Source organism: Melanotaenia boesemani, chromosome 11 (assembly GCF_017639745.1).
Source record: "Melanotaenia boesemani isolate fMelBoe1 chromosome 11, fMelBoe1.pri, whole genome shotgun sequence".
Classification (NCBI taxonomy): Eukaryota; Metazoa; Chordata; class Actinopteri; order Atheriniformes; family Melanotaeniidae; genus Melanotaenia; species Melanotaenia boesemani.
The window spans coordinates 216,157-238,319 of record NC_055692.1 but is presented as its reverse complement, the minus strand read 5'-3'; the positions used below and the strand labels follow the sequence as shown (position 1 = coordinate 238,319).

Genomic DNA, 22,163 nt, shown 5'->3' with positions numbered 1-22,163 from the left:
TTCCTTTGTGACCTCTCTCCCCCTGATTTAACCCTGACCGTTGCCCTGTGCTGCCCAGTGGCCCTGCCCCATCACCCCAGGGGGCTCCGGTCTGGGGGCCCCTCTGCTCTGGTCTGAGTGGGCTGCTGCTCTGTCTCCTTTGGCCGTCCTGGGCTTGGTGCTCTGTGGACCTGCTGGGCCTTTGGGGCCTCGGCCTCCCCTTCCTCATTGCATGGCCACACACACACGTTCACACGTGGATGTGCACAAACGTGCTCGTCTCTCCATCTGCTTCTGACTAGATGTTGCTGATGTTTGTGTGTTGATACGTTTCTCTGCAGGTACGTTTGATGACTACTGTACTTTTTCATATCATCATTATCCTATTTTCTTTATGTATCATTTAGTACTGTGGTAGTTTACATAATTTTTTGTTTTGTTTTGTTGTTTTTTTTTGTGGTGTGTTTAAGGCAGCCTAGACAACTGTTATTTCCACATTTTAATCCTGTCCTTTTCTCACTTTTTTTCACTCTTCCGCTATCTCCCTGTCAGTCACTGACATATAAAGACTAAAGAAAATAAGATTACAATAAAAATGATAAAAATGAGAAGTGCAGCCATGTATATAACATGTCTCCCTTGGTAGAGCAAATCTGTCAAGCAAAATATGGCACACAGACCACCGTTCTGTATGTTAGGATGCTGGACAGGACAGGGTAAAATAAAAAATAAAAAACAATCTGGCTTAGTAGAACAAAATCATGAAAACAGAACTGAGAAAATTACAAAAACAGGTGGTTTTTGAACAAATAAATACATGAAAAAGTAAAATGAAAATTAATGACAAGAAGTAGCCTAATCAAGGTAAGATAACAATTCCGTAGTGGAACAAGGCCTCGCCGGAGGCTTTAGTCCTGACTTTAGGAACAACCAAGAGGCCGGTACCAGAGGATCTTGGGGTCCATGACGATTCACAATTTAAAAGCATGTCTGATAAGTACGAAGGTCCAAGTCCATGAAGACATTTATAAACCAGTAAAAGAAGCTTAAAATCATCCTGAAACACACGGGGAGCCGATGCAGCATTTTTAGAGCTGGTGTGATGTATTCCCTCTGATCCTCATCAGGACTCTGCCACTGGGTTCTGGAATAGTTGTTGGTTAGAAATAGACCAGAGAGCAGGACATTACAGTAATCTATTCTACTAGAAATAAAAGCATCAGCACCTCACTGCTGGCCGAGAGAGGATAGATAACTCTGGTGATGTTTTTAAGATGATAAAATCCTGTTTTTGTTATATTTCTGATGTGTGGAATAAAATCCAGCTCAGAGTTGAAAAGACACCCAGATTAAAAATAAATTATTTTGGTAAAACGATCTCTCTTTTGTCGTCAGGACCGATAACTAAACCTTCAGTTTTGTCCTGGTTGAGCTGTAAGAAGTTCTCTGCCATCCATGACTTTATATTTAAAATCCAGTTTAAAAGGATGTTAACTGGCTCCAGGTCATCAGAAGACACAGCGATGTAAAACTGTGTATCATCAGCATAGCTGTAGAAATCAATGCCGTGTATCCTGATGACATCTCCAAGAGGCAACATGGACAGATTAAAAAAGATTTGAGCCTAGAACTGATCCTTGGAGTCAGGAACATATCCATATTTAGAAAAAAAATTCTAGATCTGTGACATAGGAGTAACACCATTTAAAAACAGAAGGGCTCATCACTTAGAGTGGTTCATCCAATAATTAGAAGTTTGGCAGTTCAATTCCCACTCCCCCAGTCAATCTGTCATGTCCATGGGCAAGACATTTCTCCCTCCATGGCATTGTTGGTGTATGAATGTGGATGAATGTTTGTTGGTGGTTGGAGGGACCGTAGGCACAGATTGGCTGCCACATTCCCTCAGTCTGCCCCAGGACAGCTGTGGCTACACATGTAGCTTACCATCATCAGGTATGAATGAGGAATGGACAAGTTATAGATACAATGTAGAGTGCTTTGTAGTGATGGGATGTTCGGCTCTTTTCAGAGAGCCGGGTCTTTTGGCTCGGCTCCCAAAGAAGAGCCAGTTCTTTTGGCTCCTAATTTAGCATCTTTTTTAGCCCCATAATTTACCTTAACTTCTCAAAAATTCATGAATTGTGTTTTGAAAACCTGTTTGTGTTCAGTAATTTTACGAGAAGCCTTATATTTACCTCCTTTTGTACATTTATTCTGATTCAAAACCATTTACTTTTGTTCACTGTTTCAATAAAAATCTTACATTGCACAAATGGAAAAGAAACAGCAAACAAATCCACAAAACAGTATGAGAACCAAACTCAAGAAAGCTGCATTAATGTCCTCAGTGCCGGTTGGCATTCAGAAAAATAAGATGCCTCATCTTGGATGGCTGATCCGGTTTCCCTGTCTGTGAGTATGGTTTGATGACATGGCACACTCACTCACCTACTCTCCTCATGGCTGTATACCCCCTCCAAAACATTTTGTTTTCACATAATGGTATGATCCTATATCCTCACATGATTGACTGGCTGTCCATGCGGGCCAATCCAAACAAAGCAGTGCTGTGGGCAGAGCTGGAGCTGAGCAATGAGAGCTAAATATGTAGCAAAAAGAAAAAAAGACCGGGCTCTTCTGATTCACTACCAAGCATCAGCTCTCAGAGCTGGCTCTTTTGCACATGGCACATGACTAGTGCTTTGGTTGCCTTGAAAAGTGTTATATAAATACAGACCATTTACCATTTAACAAAAAACAGTGGAGAGGATCTTGGTAACACACAGCTAATTAGCACAAACTTAGCTGGAAAGAAACAGGAGGACGGTGTAGAAGGTAATAACTCTTTCACTGATAGTCCTCCCTGGGATGCTCTTGGTGCAAAGCCAAAGAGTAAATCATCTCAATGGGAAATGGGAGGATGAGTAACAGGCAGAGCCCAGTTTGCTGAGATTAGCGACGCAACCAGCTAGCCTACTCTGCCGTCCAGACCAAGCACCCCCTCAATCCCTCTACCTAGCAAGACACAGTCATGGCCAATTGTTAGAAGGAAAACTAACAAGTCTCCTCCTCAACAAGCAGACATGCAGCTTCAGACCAGGTTTGCTACACTGCTGCAGGACTCTGGATCTACATCTGATGGCCAGGATGAAATCTCCCTACACACCAGAGTTAGACCAAAGAACAATTCAGAAAGTAAAAGCAGACGGCCAGGCCTCAGATTCTGGTTGTTGTTGACTTTGGTGTGAAAGACGTGAGAAAAGTGTGGTAAACCTACTAAAGTTGTGAGCTTTCCCAAGGAGATGGGATCAGATGTGGCAGCGCAACCGACAGTGGAAAAGCTCATCCTGCATGTGGGGAGGAATGATGCTGTGAAGTAACAATCTGAGGAGCTGAAGCAGGATTTTACTGACCTGCTGAATACGATCAGCTGTCTGGATGCCCGGATATTCATCAGTGGCCTCTCCCTCCCATCAGAGGAGGAGTGGAGAGATCCAGCAGGCTGTTTGTCTGAATACATGGCTGTCAGCTGTACCACACATCCAGTTCATTTATAGACAATTTCAGCTTCTTCTGGGACTGCAGGCACTTATTGTAAGATGGATGGATTCTGGCTGAACAGGTAAAGAGTGAGGCTGTTTGCCTCCAACCTATTTATTTTCTGAACAGACTCAGTTCCCTCGGACAAGGAAAACAGACAAGAGAGACCAGAACAACGAGATGAGACAGAGTCTAGAGCAGGCATGTCAAACTGGTCCAGCAAAGGGCCGTGTGGCTGCAGGTTTTTGTTCCAGCCAGCCAAGAGCACACAGTTTGACCAATCAGCTGTCTGAAGACTGAGATCAGTTGATTGAATCAGTCAAATCTGGTGTGCTGCTGCTTGGTTGGAACAAAAACCTGCAGCCACACGGCCCTTTGCTGGACCAGTTTGACATATGTGGTCTAGAGGAAACCTGGAGAAGAAAAACACCTCAGCCCCTCCCAGAGGGGGACCCAGTTGTTCCAGCCCTAGCGCTCACCTCCCCTCCCTCCAGAATGGAACTAAACTTCTCATCTGTCTCCAGCCTGATAACAGCCCAGCGTCTGATGGATCTGTGCTGGTCGAGGCTGCAGCTCTGTGGGCACTCATGGCTCTCCAGGAAAAGCCAGCCCGACATGCTAGTAGTTTCGTTTATCCCTGTTTTAATAGGCAACAAAAAGACTGATAAATGAACAACACCTGGACAGGTAATGTTTTTAGCACGCTGAAGCTAGCTAGTCAGATCTTTGGCTGGAAAAACATTTTAATCAATGACTTTATTACAAAGCACAAAGTTAATGTCTAGTTTTTACCAGAAAGCTGGTCAGACAGAGAAAATGATGCTTGTTCTTATAGAAGCGACCCCTCCAGAACACATCAGAAAGGTGGAGGAGGGGCTGTTTGCTTTAATGACTCCCTCCAATGCAGCAGATACCTTAGAAAAACATTGTGTTTCTCCAGTTGACCTCCCCTCTCATGTGGAGGTCCTTCACATATACAGGCCACCTAAACACTGAGCAGTGTTTCTGATGACGTTGTGAACTGCTGTCAGTAATCTGTCGACTCTGACGGTGTAGTTGTTGTTGGTGATTCCTACATTCATGCTGAGAACCTGGAGGATGGAGGGACCAAAGAACGGTATTCTTGATAACTTTGGTCTAACTCAGCATGTGGACCAGAGGACCCTGTCTGGATCTGGTTGTCTCTAAAGGTCTGAATATTTTCCAGGTTGTGGTGGTGGATGTTGTTCTGTTTGATCATTCCTGTGTTTTCTTTGAAATGCTGTTATTGTCAACAAAAAGCCCAAACAGAGGTTATCAAGAACGAGTACACAGGTGAAAATCCCACTGAAATGTTTCTACCAGCTGTCCCCCGGGCAGTCAGTCAGGCGTCTTCCCTCAGACCCTAAAAACAGCCATCATCAAGCCACTACTGAAAAAGAAAAACCTGGACTCGTCCCTCATGAGCAGCTACAGGCCGATATCAAACCTCCCCTTTCTTAGTCAGATTCTAGAAAAAGCTGTCTTCCAGCAGCTACACAACTTCCTGACTAGGGTAGGGCGATATGACAAAAAAATTATATCATGGTATAAATGATGATATAATTTGTGGAAAAAGAGATTCTTGAAAACAGCAGCTTTTTATTAGGATACACAACCCCTTTAAAGTGCTTTGAACGTGCATTTTGGTAACAAAAGCAGTGCTGGCATAGTAAGTTGTATAACAAACACTGATTCATAGGCATTTCCTTGTACTTGAATGTATGCCTTCAAAATAAACTAAATTGTAAACATTGTTACCTGAAAATGATAACATTAAGACAACATATTGCAACATATTGTGCAAAAATGGCTACTGTATCAACAGTTCTTGAGGTAGTAGCATTTGCTCAAACTTTCAAATTTCTTGTCAAAAACACCAACATGTTCACTGTAGCAGGCTTTAGAAGTGATCTTTGACAAGTGACCACACTGCCACCTGTGCTAAACACTCTTTCGGATGCAGAGCTCGTAGCAGGAATACATAAGTATTTCCTGGCCAATCTGCTAATGTTTGGAAAGTTGATGCTGTGTGTTTTCCACCACATAAGAGGATCACACTCTCCATCCACAGGAGGACTATTCAGGTAACTTTGAAGCTCAGCGTTTACCTGTTCTACTTCAACTGGTGGTGGTGTATTACTTGCTGCTACCTTTAAAAAAGCTCCCTAGACTTCTCTTTGGCCTTTTAGACGCTCCTTGGGTCAGCGTGCTCTCTGAAGATGTTGAGGGTTCTGAAACATCTGCAGCTGCTGCAGCATTATCCTGCTTGGACACAAGAGCCTCTAGCTCACCTATCACCTGAACCTGGGCGGCTTTACTCTCTCCTTCAGTAAGATAATGAGTGCGAAAGCGTGGATCAAGTAGAGTAGCTATGTTTATAAGGCTCTCTGTGACACTTTCAGTGTAACTTTTATTCATGTAGCTTAGTACTGCTGTTTTAATATCTCTAGTGAGCTCAGTGTCACTGTCTTTTACTTTTAGCAGATCATTGTTGAAAAGCTGAAGAACTGGCTTAACACAAGAAATGGTCACATATTCTTCAGCAGAAAAGGTGTCAGTAAATTCAAGAAGAGGACTTAGGGCATTGCTGACAGAATCAAGCACCTCTTGGTCTTGCCATGTTAACACAAGATGTCTTGTTGTTTTATCAGCTGCCAAAACGTGTGTTATTGCCTTTTCTTGTTCCAAAAGGCGCTGTATCATTCTCTGTCGAGAGCCCCAACGAGTGCAACATTCAGTTATGAGTTTGTGTTCTGGGAGCCCCAGTTCTCTTTGTGCAGACTGGAGAGCCCACTGCCTTTTCCAGCTATGAGAAAAAGCAGCAACAATCTTCTTTCCAACGCCGATGGCTCTGTCAATTCTTGAGTCTTTCACACTTCTTTCTATAAGAAAAATATAAAAGGGATGTTAGCCTATAGATAATAATTACAGGCATGTTAAACAAAATAAATGTGTGATTATAGCAGTGCACTAATTTAATTATTTTATTTTATTTATTTTTTATTTATTTTTATTTTTTTAACTTGTCCTGTCCAGCATCATAGCAGCAAAATGATAATCAGGTTGCTGTATCGTACTGAACAAATTTGCTCTGCCAAGGGGAGGCCTATGGGTAAGGCTCCTCTTGATAATGTGATTAATTTATTTATTTATTTACTTTGAATCACGGAATCTATGTAATCTTGCTGGACCTGACCAGAGGGGACAGAAAAAGATGCAAAATAGCAAAAAGAGCAAAAGGGAAAGAAGAAAGGAGACAAAAAGATCACAGACAGAAGGAAACGACCTTCAATCCACACCATCACCAGACAACAAACTGTTACACCTGTACATGAACACACCAGAAAATTTCCTACAACTTTTACAAAAGCAGAAACACACACACAGAAAAAAAAACAGGGCTGCCAGTCATTAAGAGTTTTTAAATAATAACCAAATCAAAAAGACATAACAGCAACCAGATACTAACTCACAGGAAAAATACAAAAAAAAAAAAAATTTAATAATTATCACTTATATTAAAAACCCACTAGACAACTCAGTGACTGTGTCAGCATGCAGAGCATGAGAAACAAGGAGTGATCAGTGATGAAGAGTGGTGAGTGAGATCATGCAAATGCGACCTCGCCTCCACTGAGGCCAGAGGCAGACCAGGGCCTGGCCGGGCCCTCAGCAGCAGACCCGGTGCACCAACCCAAGCCACCCCACCACAAAGACGACTCCAGCCCCACCCGAAGGGCGGCAGAGGAGAGCCCCAGCAAGAGCCCCCCACAGTCCCGGGGCACAGGCCCCAGTGGGCCAAGATCAGCAGCCGCCGGCCCCGCCAGGGACCGGCCACCCAGGGCAGCCCAAGCGAAGGGCCCAGGGCCCCAGGAGCCCAGAGGCAGCCGCCCCATCCCCCAAAGGCAGAGGGCCCGCAACATGCCTAGGAGGACCAGGCCCCCCCAGACAGCCACCCGGCGTAGGCCAGCACACACCCCGATGTTCCAGCCGCACACCCCGGGAACCAGGGTGCTATCGGCCCCCTCCCCCCACTCCCCACCTACTCCAATCTGCACCCCATATAACCCCACACTCACACCCTCCCCCGTGCCGCACCCACAATCACTCACCACCACACAGTCACGCCACACACAACCCACCCACCATGCCCCGTGGGGGACACCCCAGGCGGACCAGCGGACAGCGAGCCCCAAGCACCCCCCCTTGACCCAACCCCCACAGAGCCAGCAGCCCACCAGCGCAGCCACCCCGGGACCCGGCCCCGGGGCAACTTCCCTCTGGATGATGAGCCTCTAGTGGCATTAGGCACCCCTGCTCCCCAGGAGGCCCCCCAGGGCAAGACAGGCCAGGAGAGGCCGCCCCCCATGACCGGGCCATTCAGGGACTGCAGCCAGTGAGCCACCACCCACCCCAGAAATTACCCACCCTCCCACACCCCTAACGGGGAATGAGAGGATGGGGACAGCGGCAGACCCACGGCCCACCACCCCCAGGCCCGCCCACAAGTACACTTAACTCTGCCCCAACCACACACAGAAACACATGCACACACCTATTTCCTTGCACACTCCCACTCATCCTAACTCACATATGCCCTCTCAGCCCCACCCAAAAAATATAAACACTCACACAGCATCCAACCCTCCCACTCTCACTCCCCAGACACACCCCCACTCATCCTAACACATGCATACGCACGCACATAAACATACTCCCCCATTCACACAAACATCCAAAGTATAGACACACACACACAACATACAAGCATCCCTGTCTCACACCCCAGCACCTCCCCCTATAATTCCCCGAATCCCACTCAGCCCTCCTTCAAACCCCTACACCCCCCCTGCCCCCGGGCCATACCCTGGGTCCCAGGGTGTCAACCAGACACCAGGGCATGCACCAACCCACACCACAGCAGCACATCCGGGCAGGCCCAGACCCCAGGCACATACGGAGCCCACCACACCGGAGGGAGGAGGACCACCCCCGGGCACCAGAGCCCAGAACCCCCGCCCAGCCCGCCCCAGAATAGCCCGGCCACCCTGCCCAGGACCGACGCCCACCAACCCAGGCACCACCAGTGGCCTCATCCCCCGCCACGAGGCGACTCCAACCGCTGGCCCCCACAGCCTCCGACGGGGCCAGACCCAGAGCCACCCCCACCGCAGAGCAGCCCGGTCCCGCACCACGGGCAACCACAAAGAACCCGCAACCACCAGTCACTCCAGGCCATTTCTCAAACCCACATAGCAACGAGGTCACAGTCCTCCACCTACACTAAGTGATGGAACTAAGCACAGGGGACCAGAAGGAATGAGATTCAGCCAAATAGTTCTTTGAGGAGGCAGACATTGTCTCACTACTGATGTGGTCAACTAAGAGATTCCTAAACTAATTTAATTATTTTAAATTGAATAGTGTAAATTGTTAAAACATTTATTTTAGCTTATATCAATTTTGTGAGTATTTGCACAAACAACTATAGCACCACCTTTATGATCACCACAAAAATGAGACGAAGTATAAGGGTTAGGGTAAATAAATATATTTATATTATTTCTTACCTATTGATACGTGTAGTCGATGGCCGAAGCATGACAGCCTGGTCCACTTGTTTAGCGCGATGGCTTTGACAACATTAGCGCCACTGACCGTTGTGACACAAACTTGTCTCTCCTCTGATAGATCCCACGAGTTCAGAAACTCTTTCAAACCATTAGCGATGTTCTCCCCGGTATGGTCTTTGGGGAAAAAACCTGTCTCTAGGCACGCGTTCTCAAGTTGCCAGTTTTCGTTGACATAGTGCAGTGTAAAACTTATGTAAGGTTCCATTGTTCTGCTCGACCACATATCCGTGGTTGACAAAAAATATTCCACCGTAGACAAGTTTTTTTTTACTTCATCTCAGCATTGTGCATATAATGCAGGGAAAGCGGTTTGGAAAAAATGCTTTTTTCCGGGTAGTTTGTAACGGGGATCAAACTCGTGAAGCATTTTGGTAAAACCTTCTCTCTGCACTGCCTGCACAGGCATCATGTCTTTGGCTAAACAGTATGTAACTGCCTGGGTTAAGTTTACCCAACGCTGACTGCTCTTCTCATAAGGCGTACGTCTGTCCAAGGCTCCAGCGATAGTAGGCTGAACGAGGGGTTTGGCTTTGTTTTTTGGCCGCACACTTTGCGGTGACACCTCATCTTGCATCTTAATGGCTCTGTCGTACTCCGCCGAGTGCTTTTGCTTCAGGTAGTGAAATAGGTTCGTCGTGTTTCCCCCCTTGGCAGTAACAGTTCGTTTACATTGCTTGCAAATAATTGTGTTCTGGTCGAGGTCCGAACGTTGAAACCCGAACCAGTTCCAGATAACTGATGTCGCTCCCTTTTTGCAAACTAATTCCTCCTCTACGGAGCCGGTCTCTCCCTCTGCAGACGCTATGCTTCGCCATGCTTTACTGATAGACCAAAACAAACGCAAAGCGCAGGTGCGCTCCGTCCAAATTATATCGCGAGATTTCAGCGTTGCACCGGGAGAGTGAAAGTGTACCGGTATAACCGTCAATGGTGTTATATCGCCCTTCCCTATTCCTCACACTAAATAAATGTTCTGATGTCGACCAGTCAGGTTTTCAGCAACACCACAGCACTGAGATGCTCTAGTTCAGGTCTTTAATGGCATCCGTCTGAGCACAGATAGCAGGAACATTTCAGTCCTGGTACTGCTGGATCCCAGTGCTGCATTTGACTTGGTCCACCAGAACATCTCACTAGACCGGCTGGAAAACTGGGTCGGACTTTCTGGTACTGCAGTTAACTGGTTTGAATCCTCTTTAAAAGACAGGGACTACTTTGTGTCTATAGGTCACTATAAATCTGAGCGAACCAAAATAACATGTGGAGTTCCCCAAGGCTCCATCCTGGAGCCACTGCTGTTCAACATCTACATGCTGCCACTCGCTCACAGTCTGATCTAAACTCAGGGTTCTGTTCCCAGATTCATAACAAAACTTTGATATGTAGTTTTTATGCTACTCACATGTGGAACAAACTCCCAGAAAACTACAGGTCAGCTGAAACTCTCAGCAGTTTTAAATCAGGATTAAACAGAGGAATAGTTTTTGATAACAGACGGAAGCTTCTCTGTAACAGAGGGGTAATAGTCAAGTCAAATTTATTTATAAAGCACATTTAAAAACAACATTGGTTGACCAAAGTACTATACAAAGTAGAAAAATGCCTAGGCCATCTTTTTTGTTTAATCTAAGCTTAAAACGTATTTACAATGGCTTTTAACACCCAGTAGTATCTTGACACTTCTATTTTTAATTTCTATTTAATTTTTTCTCTTGTATATTTCTATTTTCTGTGCTTTTATTATTCATCTTACTTTTACCTATGTACTTGTTTTCTGGTGTGTTTTAAATTTAAATGTTTTGTAAAGCACTTTGGTTCACCAGTGAGTTGTTGTAAAATGCTATATAAATTAAGTAAATTTACATTTTACATTAAGAAAAAATAAAACAAACCAATATATATCTCATTAAACAAAATAAAAGCATAAATTTATAAATATATAAAAATATATAAATATATAAATTACATTAAAATAATATAAAACACATAAGAATATAAAAAACTCAATTAAAAGGCTCAATCTAGTGGAAAAGCCAGTGAGAATAGGTGTGGTTTTAACAACGATTTAAAATGTTCAGTGTTCAATAGTCAGTAACTGAGGTATCATGGTCGATAACAGAGCTGTTATTGTTGGTAACAGAGGGGTTAGGGTCAGTAAGAGACATTTATGTGCTTCAAAAGCGGCAGAAAACATAATTTGTATTTGGTAATTTAATCCTGACAGTAGACAGGAAGACTGGTGATCAACAAAAGGAGGAAACGCAGATTACTGACTGTAATCAGAAGTGTGACATAAAATCATAAGGCATGTCAATTTATTTATTTGCTGTTGTGCAATAAAAAAAGTAAGATGTCTTTTCTGCAGAATATTTTTTTATTTGCAGTTCACTGTCAGACTGGGACAGCGTTTTCAATATGAGCCTAAATGGTCATCTTTTAACTGGAGTTTGTCTGTCCAGAGGAGCCTATGATGGCCAGCTTCTTGCCCAGCAGGGTGGTCCTCCCCATGGTCCCCAGCAGCCACCATGCAGCAGCCATGACGACCCAGGTCGCTGCAGCTCAGACTGCAGCTCTGGAGGAGCTCAGAGAGAAACTGGAAAGAGGCGAACCACCACATAAGAAGATGATCATGGTCACAGAGGAGCAGCAGAAGATCATGGAGCATGCCCTGCAGCAGAAGCTGTTGGCAATGGCCACCCAACTGCCCCTTAACATCAAACTTAATAACAGAGGTGAGGTATTCTATTCTATTCTATTCTACAGTCATTTAGCAGACGCTTTTATCAAAAGCGACTTACATTTGAGGGTAAGAACAACACAAGCATGAATTCAAACAAGATGGACGTCATAATTAAGTGATAGTGACCGCTTTTGAGTCCAGTTGGACCCATGTGCTGTCATGTAGTGCATATAATTTTTTTTTTTTTTTTTTTCTTTAGTCATTTTATTTAAATACAAGATCACGATTTCATCACACAATATCAACTTGGTCATAAGTGCACACAGCTTCTTCAGTACTTGGTTGAGCCAAAAAGCTGGACAAATCTTTCTAACTCATTTAGTTAAGCTAAATGTGGAAATACTTTTTCAAAGTATCACTCAGCTACTCAGACTGTTCGATGTCCTGTGTGAAGTGAGTGTTTCTGCAGCACACAAGAAAGAGCATTTACTGATGCAGGGATCACCCCATTCTACCCACCCACTCAGTGAATCAAGCAAACAGAAGACAGTTTTGCAGGAAACTCATTTACAGAAAACAGTCAAGAAAGTCTCCTTAATTCTAAGATAGTAACAACATGAATGAAGTCATGAGAGGTCCAAAGCTAATATACGTGAATCCCTGAAAGTGAAGGTTTTAATCCCAGTATACACCAGCTTGTAGCAGCTTTTAACCCTTTAAGCCCGAGGGTTTTTGGAGGTGTGGTTTGCCTGAACAGACCTGCCCAAATTAAATCAACAATAACTCTGTAGTTTTTAGGTCAATATACATAAGAGTTGTCTCAATGGATAGGTAAGACCCTATGGAATATAAATCCAGTGTCAGAAACATTGTGAATGTTAATATGCCTGTGCAAATTGTCATAAACCATAGGTAAAAAAAAATATATATCCTCAGCAAATTTTTTTGTTTTGTTGTACACAGATGAAAACATCATGACAGAAATCATTCTGTGCATAAAGATACCACTGCATGGATTCAGCAAGTCCTTGACTACAACTGTACAAAGTTTCATGAGAATAGAACAAAGCTCATAGTTTTTATGCAGGTTTTAGTGTGGATAGAACCAGATGGACTTTCTATTTGGCCACTTGGATATGCAAACTGTGCCAAATTGTGCTGTGTCTGTATTTCCTCCAGAACTTCCAACACGGTGTATTTGGTTCTTTGTAATTTCTTGGACATGTTCATGGCTTTTATCCTTCGTTCTAAATAGATAAAAAGTTATAATGAAGTAAAGAAATGAGTGCTGTTAGATATTCGCTCTTTCTTGTGCGCCCACGTGCGTAACTGCAGCAAAATGGCAATGATGCTCTTTTGTTTACGCTCAAGTATTTATACCTGACAGATAAAGTGTCGTTCAAGTGTAGGATATGGTTGGAAAGCTTGTAAGAAGTAGAATTTGACCAAACTTTATTTACACTGCCAATACCCACAACAAGACAACAAAATGGCTGTGAGTGAGAGCATATGACATGTTAGCGCATGACGCAGTTTCACCATTATAAATTACTACGCTGTGAGTTTTGGTCGAAGAACAGTGTGGATAGACTGAAAATGACCACCAAAAGGTAAGGAAATAAAAAATGTGGCTGTTTGTGAGAATAGCTTTGGGATTTGGTGTATTTGGTGATAAACATGCTGTCTGATAAGGCTGCTGTGATATGAGATGGTTAGCTTTGTGTTTGTTTTGAGACTGACGTGAGGTGCTTGGCGAATATCTTTTTATGCTTGGTATCATATGAAAGTTCAGCTTTTCTAGTTTCATTTGATACCCAATATGTTTGGGTGGAGTGAACAGATCGCTCGTTGTGTTGCATTTTGTTTCGGGTGTTACTGGTTATGGTGGCGCTGTTGTTTGTAGCATACGTATTTTAAAGTTGTTATTAAACAAATTCTTTGTTGACTTAATTCACTTGAAGAGTTGATTTAGTGGCATTAGGTATTCTTCTTTAAGACACATTATAAATAAAATATCCTTACATCACTAAAGTAACTTTTTTACACACATGAACTTGTGTTTACACCTGTTGGACCCACTGGTGGGTCCGTCGGGTTTATCAGGTTAATCCCAGTATAAACCAGTCTGTAGCAGCTTTTAATTCCAGTATAAACCAGTCTGTAACAGCTTTTAATCCCAGTATAAACCAGTCTGTAACAGCTTTTAATCCCAGTATAAACCAGTCTATATAGGCTTTTAATCCCAGTATAAACCAGTCTGTAGCAGCTTTTAATCCCAGTATAAACCAGTCTGTAACAGCTTTTAATCCCAGTATAAACCAGTCTGTAAAAGCTTTTAATCCCAGTATAAACCAGTCTGTAGCAGCTTTTGATCCCAGTATAAACCAGTCTGTAGCAGCTTTTAATCCCAGTATAAACCAGTCTGTAGCAGTTTTTAATCCCAGTATGAACCAGTCTGTAGCAGCTTTTAATCCCAGTATAAACCAGTCTGTAACAGCTTTTAATCCCAGTATAAACCAGTCTGTAGCAGTTTTTAGTCCCAGTATGAACCAGTGTGTAGCAGCTTTTAATCCCAGTAAAAACCAGTCTGTAGCAGCTTTTAATCCCAGTATAAACCAGTCTGTAGCAGTTTTTAATCCCAGTATAAACCAGTGTGTAGCAGCTTTTAATCCCAGTATAAACCAGTCTGTAGCAGCTTTTACTCCCAGTATAAACCAGTCTGTAGCAGTTTTTAATCCCAGTATAAACCAGTGTGTAGCAGCTTTTAATCCCAGTATAAACCAGTCTGTAACAGCTTTTAATCCCAGTACAAACCAGTCTGTAGCAGTTTTTAATCCCAGTATAAACCAGCGTGTAGCAGCTTTTAATCCCAGTATAAACCAGTCTGTAACAGCTTTTAATCCCAGTATAAACCAGTCTATATAGGCTTTTAATCCCAGTATAAACCAGTCTGTAGCAGCTTTTAATCCCAGTATAAACCAGTCTGTAACAGCTTTTAATCCCAGTATAAACCAGTCTGTAACAGCTTTTAATCCCAGTATAAACCAGTCTGTAAAAGCTTTTAATCCCAGTATAAACCAGTCTGTAGCAGCTTTTGATCCCAATATAAACCAGTCTGTAGCAGCTTTTAATCCCAATATAAACCAGTCTGTAGCAGTTTTTAATCCCAATATGAACCAGTCTGTAGCAGCTTTTAATCCCAGTATAAACCAGTCTGTAGCAGCTTTTGATCCCAGTATAAACCAGTCTGTAGCAGCTTTTAATCCCAGTATAAACCAGTCTGTAGCAGTTTTTAATCCCAGTATGAACCAGTCTGTAGCAGCTTTTAATCCAAGTATAAACCAGTCTGTAACAGCTTTTAATCCCAGTATAAACCAGTCTGTAGCAGTTTTTAATCCCAGTATGAACCAGTGTGTAGCAGCTTTTAATCCCAGTAAAAACCAGTCTGTAGCAGCTTTTAATCCCAGTATAAACCAGTCTGTAGCAGTTTTTAATCCCAGTATAAACCAGTGTGTAGCAGCTTTTAATCCCAGTATAAACCAGTCTGTAACAGCTTTTAATCCCAGTACAAACCAGTCTGTAGCAGTTTTTAATCCCAGTATAAACCAGTCTGTAGCAGGTTTAATCCCAGTATAAACCAGTCTGTAGCAGCTTTTAATCCCAGTATAAACTAGTCTGTAACAGCGTTTAATCCCAGTATAAACCAGTCTGTAGGAGCTTTTAATCCCAGTATAAACCAGTCTGTAACAGCTTTTAATCCCAGTATAAACCAGTCTGTAGCAGTTTTTAATCCCAGTATGAACCAGTGTGTAGCAGCTTTTAATCCCAGTAAAAACCAGTCTGTAGCAGCTTTTAATCCCAGTATAAACCAGTCTGTAGCAGTTTTTAATCCCAGTATAAACCAGTGTGTAGCAGCTTTTAATCCCAGTATAAACCAGTCTGTAGCAGTTTTTAATCCCAGTATAAACCAGTCTGTAGCAGTTTTTAATCCCAGTATAAACCAGTCTGTAGCAGCTTTTAATCCCAGTATGAACCAGTCTGTAGCAGCTTTTAATCCCAGTATAAACCAGTCTGTAACAGCGTTTAATCCCAGTATGAACCAGTCAGTAGCAGCTTTTAATTCCAGTATAAACCAGTCTGTAGCAGTTTTTAATCCCAGTATGAACCAGTGTGTAGCAGCTTTTAATCCCAGTATAAACCAGTGTGTAGCAGCTTTTAATCCCAGTATAAACCAGTCTGTAACAGCTTTTAATCCCAGTATAAACCAGTCTGTAGCAGCTTTTAATCCCAGTATGAACCAGTCTGTAACCGCTTTTAATCCCAGTATGAACCAGTCTGTAACAGCTTTTAATCCCAGTATAAACCAGTCTGTAGCAGCTTTTAATCCCAGTATAAACCAGTCTGTAACAGTTTTTAATCCCAGTATAAACCAGTGTGTAGCAGCTTTTAATCCCAGTATAAACCAGTGTGTAGCAGTTTTTAATCCCAGTATAAACCAGTGTGTAGCAGTTTTTAATTCCAGTATAAACCAGTGTGTAGCAGCTTTTAATCCCAGTATAAACCAGTGTGTAGCAGTTTTTAATCCCAGTATAAACCAGTCTGTAGCAGTTTTTAATTCCAGTATAAACCAGTCCGTAACAGCTTTTAATCCTAGTATAAACCAGTCTGTAGCAGCTTTTAATCCAGTATAAACCAGTCTAACAGCTTTTAATCCCAGTATAAACCAGTCTGTAGCAGCTTTTACTCCCAGTATAAACCAGTGTGTAGCAGCATTTAATCCCAGTATAAACCAGTCTGTAGCAGTTTTTAATCCCAGTATAAACCAGTTTGTAGCAGCTTTTAATCCCAGTATAAACCAGTCTGTAGCAGTTTTTAATCCCAGTATAAACCAGTCTGTAGCAGTTTTTAATCCCAGTATAAACCAGTCTGTAGCAGCTTTTAATCCCAGTATAAACCAGTCTGTAACAGCTTTAATCCCAATATAAACCAGTCTGTAACCGCTTTTAACCCAGTATAAACCAGTCTGTAACAGCTTTCAATCCCAGTATAAACCAGTCTGTAGCAGTTTTTAATCCCAGTATAGACCAGTCTGTAGCAGTTTTTAATCCCAGTATAAACCAGTCTGTAACAGCTTTAATCCCAGTATAAACCAGTCTGTAACAGCTTTAATCCCAGTATGAACCAGTCTGTAACAGCTTTTAATCCCAGTATAAATCAGTCTGTAACAGCTTTTAATCCCAGTATAAACCAGTCTGTAGCAGTTTTTAATCCCAATATAAACCAGTCTGTAACCGCTTTTAATCCCAGTATAAACCAGTCTGTAGCAGCTTTTAATCCCAGTATAAACCAGTCTGTAGCAGCTTTTGATCCCAGTATAAACCAGTCTGTAGCAGCTTTTAATCCCAGTATAAACCAGTCTGTAGCAGTTTTTAATCCCAGTATAAACCAGTCTGTAACAGCGTTTAATCCCAGTATAAACCAGCCTGTAACAGCTTTTAATCCCAGTATAAACCAGCCTGTAACAGCTTTTAATCCCAGTATAAACCAGCCTGTAACAGCTTTTAATCCCAGTATAAACCAGTGTGTAACAGCGTTTAATCCCAATATAAACCAGTCTGTAGCAGCTTTTAATCCCAGTATAAACCAGTCTGTAGCAGCTTTTAATCCCAGTATAAACCAGTCTGAAGCAGCTGTCAGACTGGGAGGTAAAATGATGTAAAATGAATGTATGAATAGATGTAGCAGCATAAAGGTCGACCAGATGAAGAAAGCAGAATTTATTACTAACAGAACTTTGTAGACATAACACACAGATCAGCAGTGACCAAGCCTCCTGCATCAGAAACGTCTTCTTGGCTTTATTCCAGCCATAGAGGAGCATTATTTTTCTTCTTTTCACACACACAGTTTGACAGCCATGATAAAAGTGATAGCATACAGGAGTGGCGTAGATCTGGTGGAATTTAACACGTTAATAATTATTGGAAATGATCATGTCAAGTTTGTGAACTTTGCTTTGTATTTGCATCAGCAGAAGAGACTCTCTTAGATTGTTTAATCTGCACGTAATCATCATACATGTGTAATCCCAGACTCTGGTCCGTGGCTACAACAAGATTCTAGCTGATGAGATGTCATACATTCATGAGGTCTTCATGATGGAGACTAAAGGAAGAAGAAGAGGCCGACCTGCTCATGTGTGATATCATCTTTGTCTGCATCGCTGCTTCCTCCCTATCAGTCACAATAACAGCTTCTGGTGTGTGATGGAAAAATGAGGTGAATGTTTGTCAGGTGCTGCTCATCTGGCTCTGGTCCTCACAGATTAACTCTGGTTTAATATGATGTAACATCTCACTAAGATGTTAAAGTTTGTTTTCCTAATGTGTTTTTTTCTGGGAGAACAGCACTGCTGCCTGATAAAGAATCTGATTTCTGGTGATTGACGAATTGAACAAGGCTGTCTAGCTGTGAGGGGACTTGTCTATGGTTCAGATAGCGGTAGCATCCCAGCACCCTCATGGCCTTTTATAAACTGTTTAATAAAGCTCTCCTTATCCTGTCACTCTCCAAATCATCACCAATACTGCTTCTGCTTCTTCTGTTCCTTTTCTAAATGTTCATATTGAGTTTTCCTCTCTCCCTCTGTGCCTCCTCTCTTGACAGATGATAGACAAGAGACTGCATTGAACCTGTCTACCAGCGGCATTAGCAGCATCAACATGTCAATAGAAATAAATGGAGTTGTCTACACAGGTAAATAGAGGCAGCGTTTGCTGCTGTAATTGCAGGCAGGAAATTCAATAAGTTATAGCAGCACCCTGGTGCTTAGTCCTCTATGCAATTTGATGTCTTTGCTATAAAATCCATCATGATGAAGTGGCAGCCCGATAGAGTTTAAAAGTTAAATATCTTAAAATTGGGTCTGTGGATCTGAGGTCGATGGGGCTCGTTGTCTTCTGTGTGTGTTAAACCAGCTACCAGCAGAGCATGAATTTGGTGGCATCACATCATATCTGAGATGTCTTTTTGTTCAGTGGTCCCAGACTGAAGATGGTTCTAATCCTGCTGGTCATAATAGATGAACCAACTAATGACAATAATCAGCAAAATGATATTATAATATTAAATATGATTCATACTGTTGCATTTACAGTATTTATAAGGATTACTAAAAGGACATCAAAGATGGCTTCAAATCGAGCATTTAATGGAAAACAATGGCTGCCCTGAACGCTGATTCAGCTTTATTTATACAGCACTTGATGACAAAACCATTTCAAAGCACTTTTACAGACAGTCTAGTTCACTGTAGTCCAAATATACTGCCTGTCCAAAAAAAGTTACTCCCTCATATTTGCGTGGACCTCCTTCATCTCTGACTCCAACAGCTTCTCTGAGGCATCGTCTTGAGAAGCTTCTGCAACACCCCAACATTTATTTCCATCTAGAGTTGCATTAGTTGCTCTCCAAGATCTGGTATTGATGATGGAGAGTCTGACCACTGAGCAAGGCCTTCCCCAGCACATCCCGAAGGTTCTCCAAGGGGTTCAGGTCTGGACTCTGTGGTGGCCGATCCATGTGTGAACATGTCTCCTGTTCCCTGAACCACTCTTTCAGTCTGAGCCCCATGAATCCTGCACTGAGCCATCAGGGAAGATGGAATAACCTGCTCATTCAGGATATTCAGGTATCAGCTGACCTCATTCTGTGGACACATAATGTTGCTGAACCTAGACCTGAACCTGGACCTGAACCTAGACCTGAACCTAAACCTGAACCTAGACCTGAACCTAGACCTGAACCTAGACCTGATCCTAAACCTGAACCTAGACCTGAACCTAGACCTGAACCTAGACCTGAACCTAAACCTGAACCTAGACCTAATTTTAGCCCTGATGCTAGACCTGAACCTAGACCTGACCAACTGCAGCAACCCCAGACCATTGACTGCCCCCACAGACCTGTACAGCAGCACTAGACATGATGCTGCATCCCTTCATCCTCCTCTCTTCTTACCTTGATGCTCCATCACTCTGGACCAGGGTAGATCTGGACTCATCAGACCACATGACCTTCTTCCATGGCTCCAGAGTCCAGTCTTTATGCTCCCTAGCAACCTGAAGCCTTTTCCTCTGGTTAGTCTCACTGGTTAGTGGTTTTCTTCTGGCTCCACAGCTGTTCAGATCCTTGAGTTCCTTTACATTGTTCATGTGGAAAAGTTCTAACTTTCACTATTAAACATGGTCCTGAGTTCTACTGCTGTTTTTCTTCCATCTGGTTCCACCAAATGTTGAATCACCATCATTCAGGATGTTTTTCTGACCACGTTTCTTCCTGAAAGACGATGGTTCCCACCATCCTTCCAGTTTTAATGATGGTTGGACATTTCTGAACCCGGTTCTAGTAGTTTCTGCTTCTGAGATGTTTTCTCTGCTTGATGCCGATGATCTGACCCTTCTGGAACAAACTAGCGTCTTCTCTATGACCATGGATGTATCTTTTTCTCATGGTTGCTTGAGACATGAGAAGCTACTCATTGATCAGTTGGGGTTAAATCATGTCATCATCTATGCAGGAATTATCCAATGGGGCGCTATTACCTGTTAACTTAATTCAGTCAAGGTGCTGAGTTTCTTTTGGATGGGCTGTGTATAACCCAAATAAAACAAATGAATTCTATGATATGCCTTATTTCATTTTATAATAACTGTGTTCATAAACACAATGACCTAGCTATGGAAAACAATGGATTGGATCAAATCCTCTCTCTAAGTGAATCCTCCATCTTGAGCTGCATGATGAGACAGAAAGGACTCGGTGTAAAAAAAAAAATGTGGAAGATACTTATTTTAGGTATGTGGCGTTGAAGACATGACCCTGATTTCCTGTTTCCTTTCAGGAATCCTGTTTGCTCGGCAGATGGCGATCACAGGGATGACAGGACACCACGGGAAACACAACAGATGTACGACTCAGGCAAAGTCCAGTCCTCCGTATTTCCAGCCCGCCTGCTCCTCATCCTCAGTCCCTGGACACAGAAACTCCTCCCCCTGACCTCCCCGTCCAATAACTGTTCAGGATGGTCACCCATCTGAATGCGTGACCAAAGTTTGACTGGATCAGATGAAGAACACCTCTTCTTCCAGTTAACAGAGATGTCATTTGAACAGTTCATCTGTGGCAAGAAACAAGTTTTTTAAACTCACCACTTCCAGTGGATACCAAAGAAGATAGAATGTTTGCTGCTTCAACTCCTCGGCGAGCCTCACACCAACCCGACCCAAAGGCTACAGCATGAAAACATGTTGACTTTCATTCAGTGCGGTCCTCACCGGCCTCTGATCACTCACATCACAAAGACTGATGTATACAAGACAGCAGAGCTGGAGTTTCATGTCAGTCCATCAGCTTCCTGTCACACATATGTTGGGAGGAGAAACCACCTGGAAACCAGATTACTAACCAGCTTTACCAGTCTGCAAAACTGGTTTTAACTGGTTAGTTCAGACCATCAACCAGCAGTATGAAGCAGTTTATGTTACAGCTCACAAGAAGCTTCATCAGTACCACCATTGCTCCAGCTGTCTGCCAAAGACGACAGACATTTGATCTGTTTCTGTTCTGCAGCCACTTCAATCAGTTTTACTCCAAAACATCAGATTTTCTTTATGTTAAACCAAAGAAGGGAGTTCTTAGTGACACATATCTACCTCACTTAATATAAAATGTGCCAACAAGCATGTCCACAGTCAGGAGTTTTATAAACGTCTGTTCATCATGTTGTCTTTGCAAATAAACAACCAACAGCTGATACTACAAACAACAATCAGAGCTGAGGGAACCCAGTCGGCATGAAAATATGAACATAAGAGGAAGACCAGCATGTATTAACCGAGGTGGTGCCGCTTTTAATGCTGGAATAAATGATCACATATTGGTTTACTGATGGGCAAAAAGTCCCTCCACAAAGACCAGAGGACAGACCACATCTGATTCATCCATCTGACCTGGTATTGCACCTACACTTTAAATAACTGTAGTAGCAGCTGGACAGGTTATCAGTCCATCTCAGACAGCCATGACTAGTTAACCTGGACCAAAGAACAGCCTGCTGATTGTTGCTGGTCATCATCATCATGTAGAGCCTCCTCACTTCTTCATTTAAATGGCTGAGAACTGCCTTCGTCAACAAGTACGTTTACATACATGTACATATGTAGAGGTGTGGTGCGCTTCAACCCAGTCACTTCTTCCAGAGAGACATAGTCCCTCCAGCGGGTTCTGGGTCCGGTGAGATGCGTCTG

General features: G+C 42.8%; 1 protein-coding gene across 1 annotated transcript in view; it reads left to right on the top strand.

Annotated features, from left to right (window-relative positions):
- The window catches only part of arid3c (AT rich interactive domain 3C (BRIGHT-like)), a 72,711-nt gene extending 51,084 nt beyond the window's left edge, over positions 1-21,627 (top strand). Inside the window, exons 7-9 of the mRNA XM_041998682.1 lie at positions 11,636-11,908; positions 18,523-18,612; positions 20,759-21,627. Coding sequence (XP_041854616.1) covers positions 11,636-11,908; positions 18,523-18,612; positions 20,759-20,913 — 518 coding nt within the window. The 3' untranslated portion in view covers positions 20,914-21,627. The remainder of the gene's footprint in view (positions 1-11,635; positions 11,909-18,522; positions 18,613-20,758) is intronic.
- Positions 21,628-22,163: the final 536 nt, after the last annotated feature.